The sequence below is a fragment of the Rhinolophus sinicus genome, chromosome 1 (assembly GCF_057876585.1).
Source record: "Rhinolophus sinicus isolate RSI-liver-muscle chromosome 1, RSI-T2T, whole genome shotgun sequence".
Classification (NCBI taxonomy): Eukaryota; Metazoa; Chordata; class Mammalia; order Chiroptera; family Rhinolophidae; genus Rhinolophus; species Rhinolophus sinicus.
In genome coordinates, this window is record NC_142501.1 from 173,111,646 (window position 1) to 173,137,545 (window position 25,900).

General features: G+C 32.0%; 1 protein-coding gene across 3 annotated transcripts in view; it reads left to right on the plus strand.

The window, feature by feature from the left end:
- GRID2 (glutamate ionotropic receptor delta type subunit 2) overlaps positions 1 to 25,900 on the plus strand; it is a 1,331,224-nt gene that overhangs the window by 228,435 nt on the left and 1,076,889 nt on the right. For all 3 annotated transcript variants that reach the window (XM_019741137.3, XM_074323476.2, XM_019741134.3), the window contains exon 2: positions 21,786 to 21,941. In XM_019741137.3, coding sequence (XP_019596696.3) covers positions 21,786 to 21,941 — 156 coding nt within the window. The remainder of the gene's footprint in view (positions 1 to 21,785; positions 21,942 to 25,900) is intronic.

Sequence of the window (25,900 nt, forward strand, 5' to 3'; positions counted from 1 at the left end):
TTTATTATCTTCCTTCTGGCTCCAACTTACTCAATTACCGTTTATCTCTTTACCTTCTCATGAACCGTCGTCTCCAGCTAGATGGAATAGTTCTATCACTGCAGACCCTACATTTTTCTATTTCTATGCCTTTCTCACTTTGTTCCTTTCTCAACGTGTCCTTCCTGTACTCTGTAAATGTCCTAATTCTACCTATTTTTCAAGGTCCGGTTCAAATGCCCTTCCAAATGATAGTCTCTCATCTATGCATAGACTCTGAACCCCTTTATATTCTATAAAGCTTAGTTCAAATATCACATATGGAATAGATCACCTTTTATTATGTATTTGAGAATGCGTATGTCTGTCTTAGCCTCACTTATAAACTATAATTTCAATGAAACCAGAAACAATGTCCATATCGTGTAATATTTAGGCTTTCTCCTACATGGGGAAAAATGAAACTTTTTAGGAATCATACAAAACTAAATTCATTTCAAATAAGGCTCTCTTTAACATAGTCATACAAATACAAATTTAACATACTAGACATTAAGTACTTACTAGTATGCACAGATAAATATGAAGGACAAAAGCTGATGAAGGAAACATTTTTTTTACCTCAAAGGAAGACTTCTTAATGGAGAAGAGAAACATATAAGCACTACATCAGTGCACGGCAAGACGTGATAATAGCAGTAGGTTAGTAGACACTTAAACAAGGGCAATTGGAGCACTTGATGAGAGATGAGAGAGACATGAATTTTAATTGGATGAATATGAGGTAATACGAGGTTGTGGCACTTTCTGTTGGGAATTTCATATTAGACCTATGGATTTAAGCTCATTATCAAAATGTGGGCCAGCTCTAAGAGTTTTGAATCCTATGTTTTATAAATCACTTTACAGTGAGTTACTCCTAAAATTCAAGATAATATAAAGCATTCCTTTCTGAATGAAATTGAGGAGGGTGATATATTTAGAGAATAGAAAGTATGCCATTCGTGACCTACAGCTGAGAATAATGTAAATTTAAGATCCAAAAGAATCTCAATCATTTGCAAGGCAATAGAAACTTCACAGAAAGAGGATAAACTAACACCTTTGAAATGCAGATACTTAGTTGTGACCTATGTTGTAGTTAAAATAATAAAGTCAAATCATTTGAAACTTCGTATCTATTTATAAAATATGTATTTTGCTTCTACAAGGACAAAAAATTATTTCTTCCCAGTTCTAAAATATGCCCTGTGTTGTCAGTATAGTGGCTGAGTCTATTCATCAAGTGCAGGAAAGGCATCCCATGCCAGAATACATTTGATGTTCTAACAGCAAGTGATGACTTACATTATTGACTTTGGAATGATTAATTTCTGTACTTGGATCTGACCTTAACTTTGAACTACAAATATAGGAATGGTTTTGACAAGGAATGTGGTTTAGATAAGTTACCTAACTCTTTGGGCCCTATATCTTTTAATGTACAAGTATAGTTAGGTTATGTATTACTTTCAGATGAGTATTTTGATGGTATAATATGTTAGCAAATTATTAATTTTGTAGTGATAAATTGGTGACAGGATTCTCTGCAAATCAAGCTTCTTTAGAAGAAAAATATCCAGGATGAAAAAAATAGACAGTATTGTAAAATATGTGAATCAGAACTGTCAATTACTAGTATTTTTCATCCAAAATATTTTTGTAAATTTTTTTTTTACTGAATTCACATGCTAGCTAGGATCTTGAAGCTTTAAATATTTACATACTTTATATGACAGCTTAAGAAGACCAAGCTATTATAATTCACAAAACTAATTTTTAATTCATTTTCAAAATTGCAGGTTTTCCCCTTAATATAGTTTTTAAAAATTAAATTTATTGTGGTAACATTGGTTAGTAAAATTATCTAGGCTTCAAGTATATAATTCTGTAATACGTCATCTATATCCTGCATTGGGTGTTCACCCCTTTCACCCCATTTACCTACCATAACCCCTCTTACCCTCTGATAACCACTAAATTGTTTCCTGTGTCTATGAGTTTTCTTTGTTTGTTTATTTTGCCTTGTTTGTTGCTTTCAGTTTTATATCACATGTTTGAGTAAAGTCTGTCTGACTCATTTTGCTTAGCATGATAATATCAAGATCCATCCACGTTGTCACAAATGTCAGTATTTCATCTTTTCTTATGGCTGAGTAATATCCCATTGTATATATGTACCACATCTTTTTATCTAGTCATCTATTGTAATTAAATGTTTTCAGATTTTTTGAGTTGCTACCCAGAAGAAGGATTGCTGAGTCATATGGTAATTCTATTCTTGGTATTTTCAGGAACCTTGGTACTGTTTTTCATAGTGGCTGTACCAATTTACATTCCCACCAGCAGTGTATGAAGGTTCCTTTTTCTCCATAACCTCTCTAACATTTGTTATTGTCTTGTTGATTGATAATAGCCATTCTAACAGGTGTAAGGTGGTATCTTATTGTGGTCTTGATTACAATCTCCCTAACAGCTAGGGAAGTTGAGCATCTTTTCATATATCTGGTAGTCATTTGTATATCTTTTTCAGAGAAGTGTCTGCTTGAGGTCCTCTGCCCATTTTTTTATTGGATTATGTGTTTTTCTGTAGTTGAGTTGTACAAGTTTTTTTATGTTGTTTAGATATTACCCCTTATCGGAGGTATTTTTGCAAATATCTTCTACTATTTAGTCGATTGCCTCTTTATTTTGTGGTGTGACAACCTTCTCTGCTTAGGATGTCACAAAGCTGAAATCAAGGTATCAGCTGGGCTCAATTTTTGTCTGGTAGCTGTAAGGAAACATTTGTTTCCATGTTAATTCTCAGGGATGGAAGAGTTTCTTGTGGTTGAATGACAGAATCACACTTTCTTGGTACTTGACAGTCAGAGGCTTCTTTCATCTACTAGTGGCTTCCTGTATTCATTGCCATGTAGTCCCATCCATTTTTAAACTAGCAATGGCATATCAGTTCTTCCCATGTTAGAATCCCTGATTTATCTTTCTGCTACTAGCCTGAGTAAGCTGTTTGTTATTAAAGTCCATGTAATTAGGGCACACACACTCAGCTAATTTGCCTGATTTAAGATAAATAGATTCAGGATCTTAATTATGTTAGAAATACTCCTTCACAGCAACCCTAGTTTAGTGTCTGAATAATTGGGAGAAACTCTACGTGCACTAGAAGTAAAGAATCTTGGTGAGTCATCTTAGAATTTTGTCTGCAACACTGAGGATACCCTCCTCCCCGGAAAGTAATTTGCCTAAGGTAGAACAGGAATTTAAAATCTATGTATAGTATTTTGTAATCTTTGGCATATATATATATATATATATATATATATATATATATATATATACACACACACACACTCATATATGACCTTTTATAACATTTATAATAATAAGCAACCTAAGTGAATTAGTGTATGTTGCCAGTTAACACACAGAGTTGTCGCTTGAATTATTTAAAATAAATTAGTGTTTTTGAGGAATTGGGAAGAGAGGGAAAAGTTTGCAACTTGCGTTTATTTGGTACTTGCTGTGAGGTCTAAATATTTCATATACCTACAAAAATGTCATGTCTAGCGTATACTGTGGTAAACTGTCAGATACGTTAAAGCTTCTGTAATTAATAGTTGTATAGCACATGTACTCAATTCTTCTAAGCAGTATTGAGATTAGTAGATGACTTACTTTATAGTCAAAGATGAAAATGTTCTCTCTGAAATGAAAATGATGAAAGTGGTTTGACATTTGTTTCTAGAACAGTTGTTTCTAGAACATTTACATGAGTGACATCTTTCTATGGAATATTATTTCCATGGACTATTATTAAAATCAAATAATATAATATATATGGAAATGTATTTATAAAACAATTAGTCTTCAAATATAAGGCACTGGTATATTGTTGATCACCTATTTATTACCTGTATGATTCCTATGTGTAAGATAGTCATCTTTGCAGACAGTAGCAGTTTATGTGTCCTTTGCTGACTATTTATAGCTGTGAAGGCCTAACAGATTTCATTAAACTTTGTGGATAATCCTAGCAGGTGGTGCAATTTTTATAGTTAAGTATTAATTTACTTTGTGGAGGTATGTGTAGTACATGTTAAAATAAAAGAAAAAAATTATCCAGGGTGCAGCATCTCAAAATGTGATGATTTCCATACAAAGAAAAAAGCCAGAAAGTCCGTATTACTATTCAACTCAATGTGGAAATATTTCTTTCTTTCTTTTTTCTTTTTAAGAAGGAAAATGATTCCACAGAGTCTTTATTCTGTATAGCATGTAGATTTCTAATTGCAGTTAGAGGAATAAAACAAAGTTTGCCAACAATAAAAAAGGGGGTCCAGAAAATTTGTTGATGACAGATCCAATGAACACAATTTCGGAAAATAGGATGCATGTCAGGCCTGACTGAAGCTATTCATCCTCCTGTCAACAGCTGGCATGCCTCCTTTGCAATGGCAGAAAAGCTACAGGAAGTCTCTTCCTTCTGCAAACAACATGTAGAGCAACTTCCTTGACACTTCCTGATCCTTACTGAACATTGAGATGTTTTTTTTTCTGCAGAATGAGTAAAGAAATTATACTCTTATTGAATCATGATAACTAATTTAATTTATATTCAAGAACAGTATAGGTACTGTTTTTGTTCATGCTAAAGACAAATAGTTGGAAGAAATTGTATCTAATTAATGGTAATTCATGAGGCTAAAGTATGCCAAAGATAAATACACGTTTTGGCACATATTATACAGTTTCATCCCGAGTATGGTGAGTCTTATGTTATGCTGGTGCTCAGTTGTGAAGGACGATTACTACACTGGTTGTGTAGGGAAACTTGCTATTAAAAGCTGTTCAATCTCATCCTTGTCTCTGAAGTGCTGCTCAGTCTATAGCACTTTTACAGTCTACATTTATTTCATTGTGATGAACCTTTTACCTCCCATTTTGTTTACCTGTCAGAGGCTCTTATTCAGCAAGTTTCATTTTTGTAAGCAATTCCCCCTTCAAAAGTTTAAAATGATCACATTTGTATTTGAATGTTCACTAATTCATTTGTGTATATATATATATATATATATATATATATATATATATATCACAAAACTAATATGTTGACATTAATTTGTTTATAAAATGCCTCAAAATACCATCAAAAAAGCTCTAGGATCAAGTAGCCTTCAGTTGTCATTAGCAGGCTACCTAATGATATTCTTTCTTCTTTTTTTCATTCCTTTGTAATTTTATGTGACACATTCAACTTCAAAAATTATATTCATATACTTTTTCAAATTATAGAAAATGCCGTATTTCCTACTATATATAAATAGTTTATTCCCACGCTAGTTTTGTCTATTTCCGAATTAAATAACTTCCAGGAGCTCTTGCCCTTCAGATTATAATCTGATCAGTTTCTGGGTTTCACTGAAGTATCGCTACAGAAGGTGCTAAACTTGTATTTGCAACTTCTACAGAAAAATACCCGTTTGCTTGGGTTCATAGCATATTTGAAAATTTATATAAGCATCACTGAACTATGATTATTTCTCATGCTTTATTTGTTATATTTTAATTCAAGAAGGACCTGCATTTATTAAGTATTTACACAAATAAACCTGAAATTGCACTTAGAGAAATAAAAGTTTTACTGAGGAAATGGGACTCTAGAACATGAAACTTCTTAAAACATTCTTTTCAAGTTTTCACTGCTTTGTCAAAGCTATTTACGAAGTGAACTCAAAGGCAGAGTTGTGGATCTCTGAACAATTTTCACTCAATACCTTAGTATAGTAATGTAGTTTAAATATTTTGCACTAGTGTTGTTAGTCTATTAATATTGTTGGTGATAGCTTTTAAATATTCAATCATATAATCACATTTTATTAATACCTTGTTTCCCCAAAAATAAGACCTAGCTGGACCATCAGCTCTAATGCGTCTTTTGGAGCAAAAATTAATATAATAGCCGGTCTTATTTTACTATAATATAAGACTGGGGATATAATATAATATAATATAATATAATATAATATAATATAATATAATATAATAAATAACGGGTCTGGCTAGGTCTTATTTTCGGGGAAACACGGTAGAATAAATTTTTATGCATTACCTAATATGCAACAAACACTTTAATCTGTACTATTAAGTTCTTTTTTGATGAATATAACACACACCGTCCCTTGCCTCATGGAATCTGTATTCTAGATTGGGGGATGAAATGAAAAATAAATAAATAGTTAATGCACACAGTGTAACATATAGTGATATGCATTATGACCAAAAAAAAAAAAATAATAAAATAAACCAGGGAAGGACGAAAGGCAGTGGAGGCAGAGTCTGCAATTTTAAATAGTGAGATCAAAGAAGGTCTCACTAAGGTGTCAGGTGAGCAGAGACCTGAAGCAGTAGAAAAAGCCAGTCATGTGCTTGTGTAAGAGAGATTATTTTAGCCTAAGGAAGAAGAAGATGAAGATTCCTGACATGGGAACGTGCATGGAAGCAAGGATGCCAGGGTAACTAGATGCCAATGAACAAGAGGGTGAGTACAGGGTCTGAGATCTGAAATTGAACAGACGAATCAATTACAAAAGGCTTTATAAACCCCTGGGAGGATTTTGACTGTTTCTACAGATGTGTTGATATGCCACGCCTGACAACCTTCAACATTCCAGCTACTTTGTACAACCAACCCCTATCTCCCCCAAGTTTTCTGGTTTTTATGTTGGTACCTGTTACCTGTACTTTTCTGAAGTTTCTATATATTTGATTTGGTGGAGGGAATGAGGATCCTTTACTGCTTGTCATCTTATCAGAACCTGGAAGTATAAAATTGTTTTGAAATGCAATTTGAGAAGTAAATATTTCAGACTCAGAGAGGCTATCAAAGTTTCCTACAACATCTTTTTATAATAATATGTAAGTTCTGGGGTATTCCAGCCTCAGGAGATACTTCCTATCTGCAAGAGAAAGCACATTAATTTTTGGACAATTCAATTAGAAGAAAAATATTTCCTTATTTTAAAATCGTACTCATTGCATCTATAGATTCACATAAATTAAAAACACATGTTAACAGAATAATGACCACAAAGGAACATTACAAACCACCACTTCTAATTCATCAGGTTTTCAACCTTTGATAACTTGCTGATCACATACCTCTGACTTTTTAAAGAGGTTATTTCCCATCTCAGACTGACAAGGAATCAGGTATTCCTCTAAGTCTAAGGGAACCTTGGCTACAGGAATCTCTTAAGAATGGTAAGCCACCATCATGGAATGCATGGTAGAGAATGAGGCAAAGTAAAATTAAGTGGCAAAAATAAAAATTCATGGTTCTTTAACTATAAACAGAAACCTTAGAGGAAGCAATTGCAGATCAGATCCTAATGAATGCTAAGTCTGTCGACAATTGATGGTCCCTCTGCATGGGTATTGGATCTTTAAATTCCTCTTTAAAAAGCCTGTTTAGGAAAAGCGAGTGTACGATATTGACAGGAAAAAGCCTTAGGAAACATCAATAAGATTAAAGGAATTAAAGATAAGAATTCAGACTGAGTGAAACAGTCTGTGTAGTTCATTGTCTTCCTTTTGTAGCGAATATAGGGCAATGACATAGGTGTAAGCCACAACAAAGTATATCCTTTTGTACCAGTGGTTCTTAAACTTTAGCATGTATTAGTCACCTGGAAGGCTTGTTAAAACAGATTGCTAATCCCTACTCCAGTTTATAGGAGCTAATGATACAGCTTTTCTGGGACTATTCTTTTGAGAACCAGGACTCTCAAAGGTAATTTTTTCTAAAGTAATCTATTACCTAGGCAATTACTCTTAGGGTAATATATTCCTGGGGAGTTAGCAAAATCTGTTCACGTAGGGATCCAGGATTCTTGCATCTTTTGGATTCTTTGTCACATAGGGTCTCATGTGCTTGCAGACATCAGAGGGAGATAAAAAACAGGCAGAGGCTCACTTGGTTCTTAACCCCTTGTGCTGGAAATGAAACATATCCCACTTCTATTTACATTATTTTTTTACTAAACCTAACTATAAAAGTAGACAGAAAATATTGTCAACGGAATAATTCCAGTTCCTAAAGCCAGAGATTCTGATTCCATATATCTGGGGAGGCATGTTGGATTTTTAAAAGCTACCATCACTAATTGAGTTACAGGATTAAGTTTCAACATTGTAGTTCTACCACTATAGCTCAACAAAGAAATATTGAATATCTATTACATGAAAGACTCTATGCCAGGCATTGCGGACTACTATAAAATTTGATGAAAAGTCAGACATTAGCCCTACCTCTTAGGGGTTTTTAGCTTAATGAGGGAGAGAAAATACAGGGACTGTATGCCAGGCTAATTCTTTTGAAATGTGTTGAAACTCTGTCTCCACTTACTTACCTCCCATTCACTCTTTAACTCATTTCAATCTGGCATACACTCTCAGCAACTATATTGAAATAGGTTTTATTAAAATAATCAACAATGTCCATGTTACTAAACATAGGACAAGGATACTTATCTATCTTTATATGACTAATTTTCTGAGTAGCATTCCATAGAGTTGACCATTCCCAATTATTGAAAAACTCTTTGTTTTGCTTTTTGTAATTCTAATGCTATTCTTACTTGGTTTTCCTCCTGTATCAATGATGGTACCTTCTAAATTATCCTTGGTTGTTTCTCTTTTTCTAATTTTACCGGATTTCCTTTGAGATCTGTTCAGGTTCCTTTTCTCTTCCTTTGCTTATATGATCATGTGGAGTCTCAGGTCTTTAATTCCCAACGGTATGTTGATGACTTTCAAATGCATGTCTCCAATTTATCTCTCTTTCTCTTAAGCTTTGTTTTCACATATTCAATTGCCTACTTAACTTCTCCACTTGCATTTTAATAGATATCTGAAACAAAACACATACAAAATGTAACTTTTGATTCACCTCCTATTGCTCTGCCAATTAACACTGTTTCAGTAAAAAAGAACCTCCACTGGCTCAGTGATTAGGAAATCGGAAGTCTCTATGTGGCTGAAGAACAGATATAATACAATGAGTCTTCAGGGTTCTTGAAAGACTTATATAGAGAGGTAATAGATTTCAAGATCTTTCATGTAGTGTGTGTACATGTGATATCAGGGACTAGTTATCGGCCATGGATTTAGTGGAGTTAGTGGTCGTTGGGATTAAGAAAGCCAATGGCTGTCGTTAATATGACAGGTAAAGCATTGACCTGTGTGTCTTGTAATAAGTCATCAACATGTATCTATCAACTTCATCACTCAGGATGATGGCAGGACTTGAGATAAAGAGAAAGATTCTGAACCAGGTTCCACTTTATTCAATGAATTTGTTGACTGGCGAGGAGGTGGTCAGTGACAATGATAAGGCAGACAAGGGTGTACTATAGCCAGATGGCAAAGGTATCAGAAGATGCAGTTTTATTCCCTGATGGAAGACTAATAGTTTGCATTGTTTTAAGGAGCTAAATGATGTTAATTCCCTATTTCTTGTTGCAGTAGGTCTTGGTATGTGAAAAAATAAATCTCCAGTTGGGAAATGTTGAAAATATTAATGGAATGAGATTATCATGGAACTAGGTGGGCAGAATGGAGAACCATAGCCATTGTATAAAGGTGTAGGAGTGATTAGTCACAGGAAAAGAAATTGGGAGAAAATAAAAAGATGAGAATTGGTTAAAGAGGCATAAATTCTGACAATGAAGTTCGCAAATTTGTTGCAATGATGTTGCTAACCTTTTTCGATATCAAAGGTATTACACATTATGAATTTGTACCAACCGGACAAACAGTTAACCAAGTTTACCATTCGGAAGTGCTGAAAAGGCCGCGTGAAAAAATAGATAACCTGAACTTTTTGCCAATAATTCACGGCTCTTGTGTGATGACAATAGACCAGCTCATATGGCACTGTCTGTGAGTTTTTAGCCAGTAAACAAATAATGGTATTGGAATACCCTCACTACTCACTTGATCTGGCCCCCAATGACATCTTTACCCGAAGATAAAGGAAATACTGAAAGGAAGACATTTTGATGACATTCAGGACATCAAGTGTAACATGACCACAGCTCTGATGGCCATTCCAGAAAGAGTTCCAAAATTGCTTTGAAAGGTGGACTGGGTACTGGCATCAGTGCATAGCTTCCCAAGGAGAGTCCTTCAAAAGTGACTATAGTGACATTCAGCAGTGAGGAATGCAGCACTTGTTCTAGGATGAGTTCGCAAACTTAATTGTCTGACCTCGTACATTTTAGACCAAAAATGCTAGAGGTAAGAATCGCGAGGGGAGAGCTGGCCTCAACATCTCATTAAGAAACTAACAGACTTTCCAAGTTCCAAGTAGAATCCCACAGTGACTTTCTGAACCATTTTGAGACTAGGTTCTTAATTTTTTATTTAAAATGGGCTCATAAAAAAGATGTCTTATGGCCTCTCATATCTGATTGCCTGACGCTGACTCCTTAATGAAGCATAAAACATAAGGAAAATAATATTTTAAATACAGGGTAACATCTTTAAATGAACGTGGATATATGAATTCTTATAATAATGATTTTGATGTACACTGTATGTATTTTGTTCAAATTCTGGACCTAGAAAATAGTTTTAAATTACTTCACCATTAAACCATGAACATTTTGTAAAAACCATGAAAAGCACATAGAGCTCAGCAAAGAAACACCCATCTGCATACCTACAAATCAGAATTCAAACATAAAAATGTTTTGAGTTTGTTTTAGAAATTATTTTAAAGGAAGGAAACATTAATATTTTATTGAAAAAATAAACAATATTTATATAAAGTTTAATTTAAAGACTTAAGATATGAAATGATACTGGAGTATCTCTAGGAATCTAGATACTTATGTTTTCTTCTTATTCTTCACCTAAGAGTCTTCACATATCAGCTAGGTGTGTAGTAGAATTTTTTCAAACTCAACTTTTTTGGTTTTGTTTTTTAACATAGGCTCTGATTTTGTTTAAATGTGTTAGTCTCTTAAGTTATATAGAAAACAAAACATGCACTTATAAACCAAAGTTACAATAAGAACTAGATTTTAGACTAATAATTATCTTTAAAAATATATTGATTAGTGTTTTAAATTATGTAGAAAATAGAAAGTGGAGTTAAAACTGTCATTATTACACTAACGTTGAATTTTAAAATTGCCTATGTATTTACCTTTATTGAATCTTTATTTCTTCATATAGCTTGGAGTTATTGTCTAGTGTCCTTTTGTTTCAACCAGTGGGACTCCCTTTAGCCTTTCTTGCAGAGCAGGTCTAGTGATAATGAAAACCCTTAATTTTTGTTTATCTGGAAATAACTTAATTTCTCTCTTAATTTTGCCCACTGACTTCTGACCTCCAAAGTTTCTAATAAGAAATCTGCTTATGATCCTATTGAGGTTTCCTTATATATGATGTGTGCCTTCTCTCTTGCTGTTTTAAATATTTTCTTTTTGTGTTTGGCTTTTGAAAGTTTGATTATGTTTCTTGGTTTGAGTTAGTTCCTCTTACTCAGAGTTATTTGAGTGTCTTGGGTGTTTGTATCTGTGTCTTTTATCAAATTTTGGGAGTTTTCAGCCATTATTTCTATAGTGTTTCTCTCTGCCCCTTTCTGTATATATACTCATTTGGGAATCCCACCATGTGTATGTTCGTCTTCTTGATGTAGTTCCACAGGTCCTTTAGACTCTGGTCACTTTTCTTCAATCATTTTTCTTTTTGTTTCTCAGACAATATTTTCCATTTTCCTAATTCAGGTTTGCTGATTCTTTCTTCTGCCTGCCCTTTGAATCCCTCTAGTGAATTTTCCATTTTCCCTTTTGTACTATTGAGCCCCAGAATTTCTTTTTGGTTTCTTTTTTAGGTTTTGTTTATTTTTATTAATATTTCCATTTTGTTCATACATTGTTTTCTTGACTTTCTTCATATATATATATATATGTATGTATATGCACATTTTTGTTGTTGTTGTTTTTGTTGTTCTTTGAGCATCTTTAAGGCACTTGTTTTAAGATCTTTGTTTTATAGATCTGTCACCAGGTCTTCTTCAGTGACAGTTTCTGTTGATTTATTGTTATCCTTTAAATGGGTCTTACTCTCCTGCTTCTTTATATGTTTTGTGATTTTTCATTGAAAATTGGACATTTGAAACTAATAATATGATCACTCTGAAACTCAGGTCCTCCCTCATCCTCAGGGTCTGCTGGGCTTTGTTTTTGTTTGTTGGTTTGTTTGTTTGGATTGTTGTAGGCTGCCACTAGCCAAGGATGGGCCTGAAGTGTAAAGTTAAGGTCTTTTCTGAACCTGCACCTTTCCCTAGGCATGTAAATGACTTTTTAATTTCCTCATGTATGCAGTTTCTTTTGACTATCCTGGTCGTTACTGTCTGGCTTTCAAAAGGAGAAAAAGGAAAAAAAAAAAAAAAAGTGAAGGGGGAAAAATAAAAGAGTGCCAGTCATTTAAATTTCCTGGAAATCATGTCAGCCAGAAAGGGTGGGGTTTGCAACAGTGGAGGCAGGGACACCAACAATGGCCACCTGCCTCTTTTTCTGCATCTCTAAGATCAGCAGTCACAGTCAGCCATCAGATCATAGGTCTCTGTTATTCAGAAGTCAGGATCCTTCTGCTCACCAGTGGCTCCCACAAGCTGTGTGCAAGGATGCCTGGAAATGCTTACAACTGCCTGCAAAATGGCTGAGGGGTGGATGATGGGTAGCTGCTATTGTACTAAGAGCTGAAATTTACTGAAATTAACTGCAGTTTATCCTGTAAGTCTTCCCCTGGAATCGTTATTCTTCAATGTACTCTAGAGTTCCCAAATAGTCACATTAGACAGACTCTACCAATGCAATTGTTGTCTAGGTGGGGAAAGAGATTCCTGATGCTTCCTACTCTACCAAGAATCCATTGTTAACAGTGACATTTTTATACAAAAAAAATCCAGATTATTGATCTTTCAATATCTAGTGCTCTTAAAAAATTACAGGTAATTTTTATTAGAAGAACTGATTTGTATTGTTTATTCCTGAAATCAAATTTTTATCAAAATACATAAACCATTCTGAGAGAATCTATGTTCCAACGTAAGTGATTATTATAACAATTAACCTCCTATCATGCTCCACATTGAAGAGTCAGATTATTTATTCCTTAAGCAGCCTGAATTTCTTTTCCTCCTAAAGACTTCGGAAAATATCCAGCAAAGTCGACAGTATTATTAGTTTAAATGTGCTTTGGGTTTTGGGATAACTTTACAAAACTTACAAATGAAACGTGAATTCAAATGTCATTGGAGAGATGGACTGAGGAAAAGGCTGTTATGAATCTGACTTAGCTTACTCTGCGATGAGATATCCCATTCCAACTTTAATGCCCTCCCTCCACCCCAAAATCTTTGGAGACAGTTATTGAAGATTTGGCCTTTGGTCTATGAATTGCTTTCCAAATTTTAAGTCATTTTAAGTCATAATATCTTGAGGAAAATAAGAATTTAAAGGTATCAGCAATATAAACATTTCATATATTGCAGTATACCTTCAGGTATTTATGTGTAATCATTTTAGTGATCTGTGTGGAATTTTATCTCCTTCCAGTTATATCTTTCTATCATAAGATATGATATATCTTTATATCATAACTAATTCACTCTAATTTTGTCAATATCCTCTTTGAACTTGATTATAAAACAAGAATTATACTGGCCTATAAATTAGATAATTTTTGTAGATGAAGTAGAAATCAATATTATAATGTATTTGAGAACAAAATGCTAAGTAAGCGCTAGACATTGGAAGATAGTGAGCCAGTTAGTTTCTATATACCTAATTTGAAAATTTCAGATCCAAGTAAATAATTTAAAGGCATTTATAGAAGGTCAGTGACTTTGCCATTGTCATTCTGTTAGGATCATTAGTCTATAAAGTGAAAGAGAAAATTCTACTTCATAAAAATAAAAGGCTAGAGATTTGTTCGGAATCTTGTAATACACCAAAGTGCATATAATATTGAAACTCATATTATTAAGTAACTGCAAAAATTGCCATTTAACCTAATGTTTAGAAATTTACATATATTTAATTCTTTTATATTACTTAGTTCAAAAGCAATCTTTAATATAAAGTTTGAGAAAAACTGTGTAAATACTTAAACTACTCTTTACATAATATAGTCAAAATTATTGTGGTACATATTATATCTACAAAAACTATGCAAAAAATACTATTTAAAAACTTTTGTAAACTAGGCCTAGTTGATCACAATTCATCAAACAAAAGCATTAAAACCTGTTAGAGAATTTTAATGTACAAATAATTTTTTATTGTTAATTATGAAAATAAAAACATGCATATCACTTGGTAATATAGAAATTTATTGTAATGAATATATTACAGATATTAAACTCATATATATTTTTTCTTTATTGTTTTTTAAGGACTTAGCTTTTAAAATGAAAGCTGTGGATTCTGCTACACTTGTTACAAGTTTGGGGTCTTTGGAAGGTTACTTAATCTGAGCCTTATTCCCATCAAAGGATTTTAATCAAAACTAAATTATATAATGCCAGTGAAGCATTTAGTACAGTGCTTATTACTAATAAATGTTAATTACTTTCACTGTTGTTTTTTCAATTATTATAAACTTGAGAAAAGCACAACCAAGTAAAATTGCCTGTGATTCAGAATAATATTTGCTAATTGTCATGTATTTGGTATATATCCAGCATTTTCTTTGCAACAATTAAAGTTATTGTTTTGGTGTACTTCCTTAGTCAGAGTGCTTGTGAAGGGTTAGATAAGGTGAACTGAGGAAAATATACCTTTTGATGAAAGGAAAAAGTATTCTAAAAACCCTACTTCTTGCCTCTGAAGATATTAGTATAGAACATATTAAGAGAATTGCTGTTGAGTGAGAGGGGACTGCTGATAACATTTGTAAAACAATTCATGGAGGCTATCTCAATGTATTAATAATTAATATTATCTGGGCAGATGATTTTATATATACATGTGTACGTATGTATACACACACACATGCATAAGCATACACACATACATACACTATACCGTGATTGTAATAATATCCTACTAAATTAGTATCTAACATGTATGCTGAAGTAAAGATGCCAAATGGTGTAGAAAATGCTGATTTCATTTGGTTACAATTTTGCTAATTTCCCTGCTGTCTAGTAGTATTGAACATTTTTAACCTTTTTCTTCTTCTCTGACCTTAGAACTTAAATTAAGTGGAGGGTGAAATAAAGTAGAAATCAGATTTTTACAGTATTTATAATGTCTTGGATTATTTGCCCTCCTTTTGAAATGTATGCATAATTTTCACTGGTGTTGGTGGGAATGCCATATAAATGCAAAAAAGTTATAGATCTTTGGATTTGGATACCTGTGCACAGTGCAACTAACATATATTCACAGTGCAGCATTAGAATTAAATACAAAAAAAATCCTGTGAATAGTAGCATCTAAAACAGTGATCATATATGATGATTTAACAATTCTGAATAGGCCTGCAGAACTATTAAATTGTCCCAAAAGAAAGAGTTGTCCTTTTCTTTTTTTTTAAATTTATTTTAACCACCTAAGCTAAATTATCAAAACTTCTAAGGCAAGGGAGAATAAATTTTATGTAAAAACAGTCTTATGTTCAGACTTTTACTATGATTCTTCAATTTTAAATATTTCATGGCTTATACTAAATGAATTTGATATGCTGATCACTAATTTATATAGTACTAATTACATAGTTATATATATATATATATATATATATATATATATATATATATTCAGTACTATATATATATATATTCAGTCCTTCATATCCAAGGGTTATATACCCATGGATTCAACAACGTGCACATCAAATATGTTTGAAAAAAAAGTGTGTGTTTTTGCTGACTTGTACTGTAAGTTAGGGCTACTATGATTTCATCTGTACTGAACATGTACACACTTTTTATTTTCTTGTCATTCCCAAAATAATAACATGTAATTATATCTATTCATATTGTAGTAGCTATTATAAGCAATGTAGAGATTGTTTAAAATATACGTGAGGATGTATGTAGGTTATATGCAAATACTATGCCATTTTATGTAAGAAACATTAGTATATGTGGATTTTGGTATCCATGGGGGGTCCTGGAACCAAGCCCCAGAGATACTGAGGGATGACTGTACATGTGTTTTTGAGTGTGTACATGTGTATGTACATATATATGCATGGCACAATATTATATATCTTATATATACACACATATATATGTATATGACATGTTTATATATTCTCCATAAAGTAGACTCTTGAAATGAAAACCTAATATGGAAGAACTAACACCAAACTTGAAACCAGAAAACATAAATTTTTACTCCACCTTTTCTAAATTTTGGTTGTGTAATTTTGGTCAGATCACTTAGAATCTATTCACTTCAGTTTCTGAAAAATGAGGTTTATGTATGCCATCTTTAAAATTTTTCACAGCTGAGTCTGTGAAGTCCAAAATTGCCCATTTCCATTATCATCTGAACATGGCATCTTAATTCTGCAATGGTCTGATTTAACATGTAATAGACTTCAAATGTCCTGTCAGCAAATCATTTTTTAAGAACAAAGAGTTTTAGCTTTGATGATTATCTCTGAGTTGATTGGGTAGATGCATTAATGCATAGAATGAAAGGGAAAAAAAGAGGATAAAATGCACACAGAGAGAAGTCAAGAGAATCAACTGCACTGCTTCAAAGAAAATTAAAGATTCAGTATATATTGTACCTTTTAAAAGTTTATTTTTAAAGAATATATATATAATGCATAGATATAATATATATAATACACATATGTACATATATATACATTATACATATATATTATATATATGTTTGTATATATATATATATATATATATATATATATATATATATATATATATATCTAAGTCACTCTGTGACTAAAAAAAAAGAGCTCTCCTTGATTGTATTTGCAACTCTAAATTCTGACTTTTTTTTTTTGGTGGGGGAAGCTATTACATTATATATGTCTTTTTAGATGATAACATTTTAAGCATAAATGATCGGGGAAAGGTAATGTTTTCTCTAGCTTGTTTATTATTTTTAGAATCATATATTTTAAATGTTATGTGGTGTGTTAGTTATATAAATGAGATATATAGATCTTTCAATAATTCTATCAACGTTATATGTAGACAAATTTCTTTAGGACATAGATTGAAACCTTTTTCAGTATTTTTGGAGGAAATTCTGAGCTAGATGAAGACATTTTCTTTCCTCCTCTGTCTTAGCAGATAAACAATGTTTCCTCCACTTGCTTCTTATGTCTGTAAGACAAATAGAATTTAAATGTTCAAACTAAAACTACAAGTGTAGGATTAATACCTTGCTGAATAATTTGGGTCTTCTGGAGTCATGAAATACCTGTGATTATAAATTTACATGCAAGTACATTTGCAAGTTTACTTTTGTTTTAATTTAGGTAAAGTGGCAACTTACATTTTTTTTGTGTATTTGAATTTGGGTATTCTGTTTTACAAGATTATGCCTAACTAAACATAAGGAAAGGTTAGTCAATTACTGTTTCTTGAATATATAATCTATTCAGGATCCCTTACAGGGTGATCCTATACGTATAAAAATAGAAACACTCTAAGTATAAAAGTAGTTTGTATGGCCTAGTAAATTATATTTTGCTGAGGACACCAGGCATACGTCCATGGTGGAGACAACGTCATGAAAAAAGACCTGAAGGTAGAAAAGCTTAGATGTTTTGGAGAGTTATTGAGTTGCTCGGGTTAGTAAGTACTTATCAATGTTTTATTTAGCAAGCATATTTGCAAATTTAAATTTGTGTAAAATAATTTTATGGTATAAAATTTTGACTTGTACACATGACACTTCACAACAATTAAAAAATTAAGACATCACCATATTTTTAGTATTACTATAAAATGTAATTATTTCATTTGTGAAATATAATAAGACAAGTGAACATGATATGGTTTGTATTTAAAAACATGTATGTAATAAACCCATGTGTATATATATTAGTATAAGTGAAATATTTCTTTGCCCTCCCACGGAAGGGACAAGTCATCAATCCCTGTAACGGAAAAGACTGGGTATACCTTGATATAACAGGGATTTTTAGGAAGTGTGTCTTTTCTTCCTTTTGCTTATTCTCCCCTCCAGTTTGGCCAATGAGAAATGCAAACAGAGTATATAATGTTGAGCAACACTGTGTGTGTGTGTGTGTGTGTGTGTGTGTGTGTGTAAGTGGTAGAAGAATTATTTTGTGACAATAAGTTTAAACTGCTTTTCACCTCAAGGTTGTAAAATGTAACTCATAGTAAAGAAGAAGCTAATAAAAGTAAAAAATAACTTGAAAGGACCTTGATGCTATGTCACCATTTTAGTCATATAGTTTGAATGTTGCATTTAAGAAACTTATATAGTTCAAAAATTGTAAATCTAGGAAGTTTGATATTTAATTGGACTGATAATATGTGTGTATTAATACCAAGGATCAAGATATGGCATTGCTATACTGTTGGTAGTGCATTAAATAAGAAATAACCTTCTTTCCTTATATTCTCCATGTGGAATTTGCCCGGTTGTTTTCAGAATACTTGTGTCTAATGCAAAATAATGCATACACTTTTTTGGTTAAAAGCCAAATTTAAGATGAGATGTTATTTTTTTTTAATACCTGAGGAAAGAAGCCAATAAATAACCAGATTAGAAATGTTGGCTAGGATTTCCTGTTCTTTGGATATGCTGTGTGAGGTAACATGAACTCTTTCTTCTGTGTAGTGTACGTCCATGCTGTTTGCAGAAAGATGAACTGCTTGCTTCTTTTGTGCGTTTCCTTTCACTATATCTTAAGTCAGCACAGAACTGACCAATTTGCTATCACTGCTGTAGGTTTTCTACCATTTATTAAACCAGGTTTAATGTTTAAGGTGATTTTAAGTGTTGTATCAGGCAACAGTAAAATGCTTCCATTAAAAATGTATTAACGATACTCAGTAGAAGTCAATGATATCCCCTGCTATAAAATAAGGTTGATTGGAAGCTCTTCTATTAAAAGACCCATTTAGAATCTATGACAAGCTGATGCATCTCTATAAACATAGATTATTGCTTTATGCATAGACATTCTGATTATTTAGTTTAAAATGAATTCATCATTTTACATTTATATCACATGTTCTACAAACTACTAAATAAATTTATATTGTATATCTGAACTTGATAGTATTTCATTTCAATGTAATGATTAATATAGATTCTGATAACAATTATCACAAATTAAAATGTGTCTTAATGAATATGCTTAAACTTAGCAAGACAAATCTAATATTACCTAAAGACTGTCACAAAAACTTAGTTGCTAAAGTAGATTTCTATATAATTCAGAAATAACAGGATAGGTCAAAAATTAATGTCTATTATATACATTTGATTATATCAATACCATATTAAAATTCTGGCTAATAGCTACATAATAATTAGGGAGTACTTAATTTATATATGAGTTTTTCAAATTCTTCATCCTTTTCTCATATTCTTAACCATGGGCTGGTATTCAAATCTAATAAGAAATGGAAAGTAAGGGCTTGGAGAGACTGGTCAAAGTAGTAGTCAGTATAATCCTGCAAACATAGAAGAGCAATGATTAGAGAAAGCCAGGTTCACACAGACATTCTGCCTTGCCTAGAAAAATTAATCATTGCCTTCTCCAGATGAGGCCATTTAGGGTGGAGAAGTCAAAAGTAACCTGGCACACTTGTCAGAAATGGACATAATTTCACCCTTGCTTTATCAGGTATTGACTTTAATAATGTATGTTTAATATTATGATATGTTTTTCACTAGAAGTCTTGGGGCTTTAGTCACAGGTGTATAAATTCAACACAACTGGTAGATGTAAAGGATGTCTGCTTTTGTGTACATAAAAGTGTATGTATGGATGTGTAAACATAAATATGTGTATCAGTGTTATGTATATATAGTCTGTGATTATCTCTTCCTATATGTGTGTGTAATAACTGTATTGTATTTATATATGAAAAAGGCATTTTTATATACATATACTTTATGTTTATATGTACACACTACAATGGATGCTATAGTCAAGAAACAGATAATGTGTATATGGATCTGTATGTATAGTCATTCCTTTGTCAAGTTATTGACACTGAGGTGTATGTTTTTTTGTTTGTTTGTTTTGGTCAGGAGAGATTTCATTTGGTTTATTCAAAAAGACAAAAAGTATATTGATCCAAATGTTTATAATTAAAAAGTAAACAATATAAAACCATGTGCCTGCTTAGAAGTAGAAGAGTTAGAGTGAATAGAAATAAAGCATGCATGGCAGTATGGAAAAAGTTCTCCTAGATTTGTAATAAAGTCAGGATCCTCATAAAATTATTTTATTCCTCATGTGTAGAATTCTGGAAGGCCTTCATAGTGATTTAGGGCAAGGACATTGGAATCAAACAGGCAAGTGTTCTGGCCCTTTTGGGAACTTAGGTATATTGCTTGCGCTGAATCTTAATTTTTATAGCTATAGCTATAGATAGATAGATATAGATATAGATATAGATATAGATATAGATATAGATATAGATATAGATATAGCAGTATACATATACATATCACATGATTATTTTATTTTAAGGATTAAATGAGATACTGTAATATGGAAAAATAATAGAAAATGATAAACACTGTTTTGATCACAGTATTTAAAAACAAGAAAACACTAGCATTTACTGAAAACTTACTATTTAGTTACTGTAATTTACTTACATTTTGCATGGATAATCTGCTTTAATATACTTAATTAATAAACCTTACAGGTAGATATTATTATTAGATGTTATAGATGATGAAAGGGCTTAGAATTTGAATCCCTTGCCTAAAGTCATATACTTAACCAGTGACTTAGTCAGAATTTGACATCGATTTACTCTTAGAACTGGTTTGTTTAACTAGTAACAATGTTGACAAACACTGAATAAACATTAGCCACATTTTTATCATCATCTTTATTATTAATATGAATACCATAGGCCATGATTGTACACTAGGACTTATGGTAGTTTTTCAGGAAATATTTCTCAATTACTTCTGATGAGAGATTTGTATGTCTCTAACTTTTCTATTAAATATTACTGAATTTACCACTACAAAAAAACCAAACAAAAACAAAAAAACTGAAGTTCGTGTTCAAAAAATGAAGGAAATAAAAAGAAAAATGAATAATAAGTTAAGATTATAATGGAAGTTTGATACCTATGTACTGTAAGAATGGACTCTCAGAAAGTTTCCTGACATTATCTCTTATGCCTCAGAAAAAAATTTTCCAAGCTATGAATTCCTAAAGATCTCATGATATAAGACATTCAATATGTCAGACACTTTGTTCTCCGAAAGTTTTTGTACTTATTAAATTGTCTTCCCAATGCTCTCCCTGCAACAGCACTTTGATGTACTGTTCATCATTTCCATTTGGAAGAAGTAACTGCATTCCTGCTTAGCTATCACACTGCTTCCACTACAATATGTTTCAGTAATAAATAAAATGCATGCTTTAAGTGAAAGTATACATTTTTCAAATGCATAAGTCTCTTTGGCATATTTCCAGTGGACATGACAGAATATTTATGTTATTGTTTAATGGCAACACTCACTTCTTTCTAGGAGCAATTTTTGATGAATCTGCCAAAAAGGATGATGAGGTGTTTCGCACAGCAGTTGGTGACCTCAACCAGAATGAGGAGATCTTACAGACTGAGAAAATCACATTTTCGGTGACATTTGTTGATGGCAACAACCCTTTTCAAGCAGTTCAAGAAGGTAAGGTTCATCAGCCGTCCACTTCTTATTATATTTGTTTTTTGGTTCAATTTAAATGGCACTGAAATTAGATTTGTAAAAAGCCATCAAATATGGATATCATTTTTGCATCTCTGCTGCATTGCTTCGATAATTTGTTTTTTTGGGGGGGTAGTTGTTAATTCTGCATTCCACTTCCAAAAAGGGCAGAAATGTGGAAAGTTACTGTTTTAATTGAAATATAACATAAAAGGAACATGAATATTTACAGTAAAAGTTTCACACCATTTTATGAATTCAATGTAAATGACACATTCCTAAAATTAGGACTTACTATTTCAATTTTTACTTCTGACTTCTTTGAGACAGCTTTTACCTTGGTGATTGCTACAATGTTTGATGATATTTCAAATGTATTCATTACAAATGTATTGCTGGAGGGAAAACTTTTTTGTGGGCTGAGAGCCTAACATACCAACCTAGGGTATATATGTTTTACTCTCTACAGTGTACCAATCATTGAAGTACTTTTCTCCATTATTTCTGTGTACTTGAGTGAATTAAAATGTTTCATAGGTACAAAGTCCTACAAATAAAAATTATCTTTATTATAGTGGAATGGTTATTTGTATGAATGAAGCATTTGATTGAAAGAGCTTGACTAATAGAATTATATTTTGATACTATTCTGCTAATAAAATATTTAGCCTTTTGATTGACAAGGCAGTCATTTTCATGAAACCATTTGTTGCTAGTGTATTTTATATTTTATTACGATGCTATATTTAGACTGCAGCTACTAATACAAAATTAATTTATTCAAATGAACCATTTCCGTCATTAAAAACTTAAAGAGTATTTGGCAGAAGAAAAGAGTCACGATATTATATGTAGTAAAGTTTGGCAAGAAACTTTTTAAAGACAATACTGAAGGGATAAGGAAAATAAACAGAATTGTTTTTTTAAAGGTGTTCTTTCATCTAAGTTGTATCTGTAGGATATACAGGTAACCTCTATTGTAGTGTGTTTTTGATTAGTAGCATTGGTTACTGTTGCAACTTATTTGTGTTCACTCCTGTCAGTAAGAGAATGGATAGAACGATTAGTGATGTAATAGATTTTCCTTTTTATTAATTTGATGGAATAAAAAAGTATTATTGGAATGAAATGATTGAAGTAAAAGCTGTTTTTGCAAATAATAGGTTGTTTATAATAATATGATGGGATATTAGTTTTTAATTAGTAAACATCAATTTAAAAAGTCAGGTTAATATAAACATGCAGGGATTTACATATTAAACTCAGAATTATTCTTCGAATTTGGGGCTCTAAATAATGGATATGCTGGTAAATTGTCTATAGAAACATTTAAAAGCTGCCTAAATAATATTACAATTCATAAAGTAATCTGCAAAATAATTAAGTTGAATTTGAGGAAAATACTCAATAATGTAAAAGAATATATATACAGGGAAGAATATGTTATTCACTTTAAAGAAATCATATTTCTGTGATATTTATTTCTCAACTCTTAGTTTTAATGACTGGAATGAGAACAGGAACAAATGAGGATTGATTGATTTTTGTGACTGTCTTGTTATTTACAATTAATAATTATAAATTAACTTTGATGATATGCTAAAATATCCATGCCATTTAAAAATCCACTTTGGCTGAAAGTTTGTGGAGATAAAAAATGAAGAAAGCACAATGAGTGGAAGGGAATTACACCTTTTCTGGAGACTACAACTGGAAAAGCAAAGACAGTGTTTAAGAATACCACAATTAATCTGCTTACATATTGCTTTGGGCAACGATTGTGTTGCCAGCTAAATTCTGGAAACAAAAATATCTCTTGAAAGAACTATTGCGAATGGAAAGAATTTGTGGCATTGAAAGCAAATTGAGAGAGGAAATAATTTTGTGTTTCTGAAATAGAGACCACTACATAATTGTCAGGAAAGAATAAAGGGCTTGACAGTTTTCTTTATGGTTTCTGACACTAACAGGTCGTTCTGGACCAGTTATTTTGATGGTCTGCTCCAGGTAGTGAAATTCTGGAGCTAATTTGTTTCCCCAGTCAATATCATGAAAGATCTGTGCTAATTTTAGAAGTAAAAAGTTCATTCTAGAGTGCTTTTTTAAATTTATTGGTCCAAAAATATAAGGGGAAAATATTCAACTGAAAGAGAATATGAAAGACTTCAGGAGTATTTTGTTAAATGTTTTGAGGAAATAATTTGGGAGAAAACCTCAATCGTGCCATCGAAGATTGCCAATTTTTCATGTCTTTGATCATGTCTTTGCTGTAATACCACTAAAATCTATAGCACAGAGGGTCTTAATCAGCTTGTTTGTTTTTCACATTCCAAAGAAGGGTAAAAGATTGAATGATAGAATTATTACTGATTGTTTACATGTTAGCACTCCTGATAAACTTCTAAAAAATCCCTGGTTTTGAGTTCTCTCTTCCTTTTCTTTCCCTTTCTTCCTTCCTTCCTTCCTTCCTTCCTTCCTTCCTTCCTTCCTTCCTTCCTGTATTCCTTCCTTCCTTCCTTCCTTCCTTCCTTCCTTCCTTCCTTCCTTCCTTCCTTCCTTTCTTTTCATTTGAATTTGTAAGTCTCATCCTAAATAAATAGCAACACCAAACATATTGATATTTGGTAATAATGAATGATAATAGGATTGGTTAACATATAAATGAAATCTAATAATCTGAAATCCTCAGCTTATTTTATTGATAGAATGTCTGCCCACCAGACACATGTAAAAAAAAAAAAAATATATATATATACATATATATATATATATATATATATATATATATATGCATTGAAATGTTTTGTTTACCTTATCTTCTAATGCTCTTTTGTAGCTTTGGTTATAGTAAATTTTTACATAGTAATAATTGATTTAAATATTTAATAAATAATTATTTTGAGGTGTTTCTAGAAGATGATATATTGGTTATGACACAGGATCAATATTCCATTCTCTGAATATCAGTACTGTATTTGATCATTTTTACCATTGTCCTGTAACATTAATCTTAGTGCTTGTAGATAAATAATAAGTTAGAAAAGAATTCCTGTGTTCACAATCTTGCAATAAACCATTTTTATAATTTCCTCTCTATTTGAATATATATTTTCTATTTCCTTTGTTTTGAATATATTCGTTGATAAGTCATTATGAATCTTTTGTCTATTGAGTCAGGAGATGTTGACAAAGGGCAAAGAATTTTAGAAGTGGAAACTTATATAAACCTAGTTGAATGTTTTTACTATATAGATGAAATAATTGAAACCAGAGTGGTTAAGTAATTTTCCTACACACTTCAAGTGTGAAGCAGAGAAAGAACTAAACCACAACCTGCGACCCCTGGTTGAATATTTTCCTTGCTATATCTGCTACTCATGCATACAGAGAAAGCACACAATGTATTCTAGGCCTTCATTAAATACTGTGGAGAGTGAAAAATTGTAGCAGATTTGTGTTTTGATTCTTTTTGTGTTCGTGGGTTTTAGATCCCATGGAATAGTTGAAGAATTCTAATCTAATCAATCAATACTAGTCGCATTGTATAAATCTCTCTTGCTCTTTCATCCTTGGTTTTCCTCATCTGATGAAGAAATCAGAACATAAATGATGTATTTTTAAGGTCAGTTTTCATCTCTATGGATTAAATGTTTCATGACCCTTTAGAACACATTTCCAGATTTAGAACTTTACAGATTTATAGAAGTGATTTTTATTCATTTATTTTTTAGAGAAGGATTCACATTGCTGAAATTGCCTCCTAGTTTTTCTGTGACTGACTTCAAAACAAATTAAAAGTAGTGATGATACCTGTCTTCTGTTTTGCTACATTATCCAACTATTCACTGCAACACAAATAATTCATTACTATCACCAGAATACATAAAGGACCTTTTGCATGTTCAGTTGAGTTGGACCAAAGTACCTGTTCTGAGTTTCTG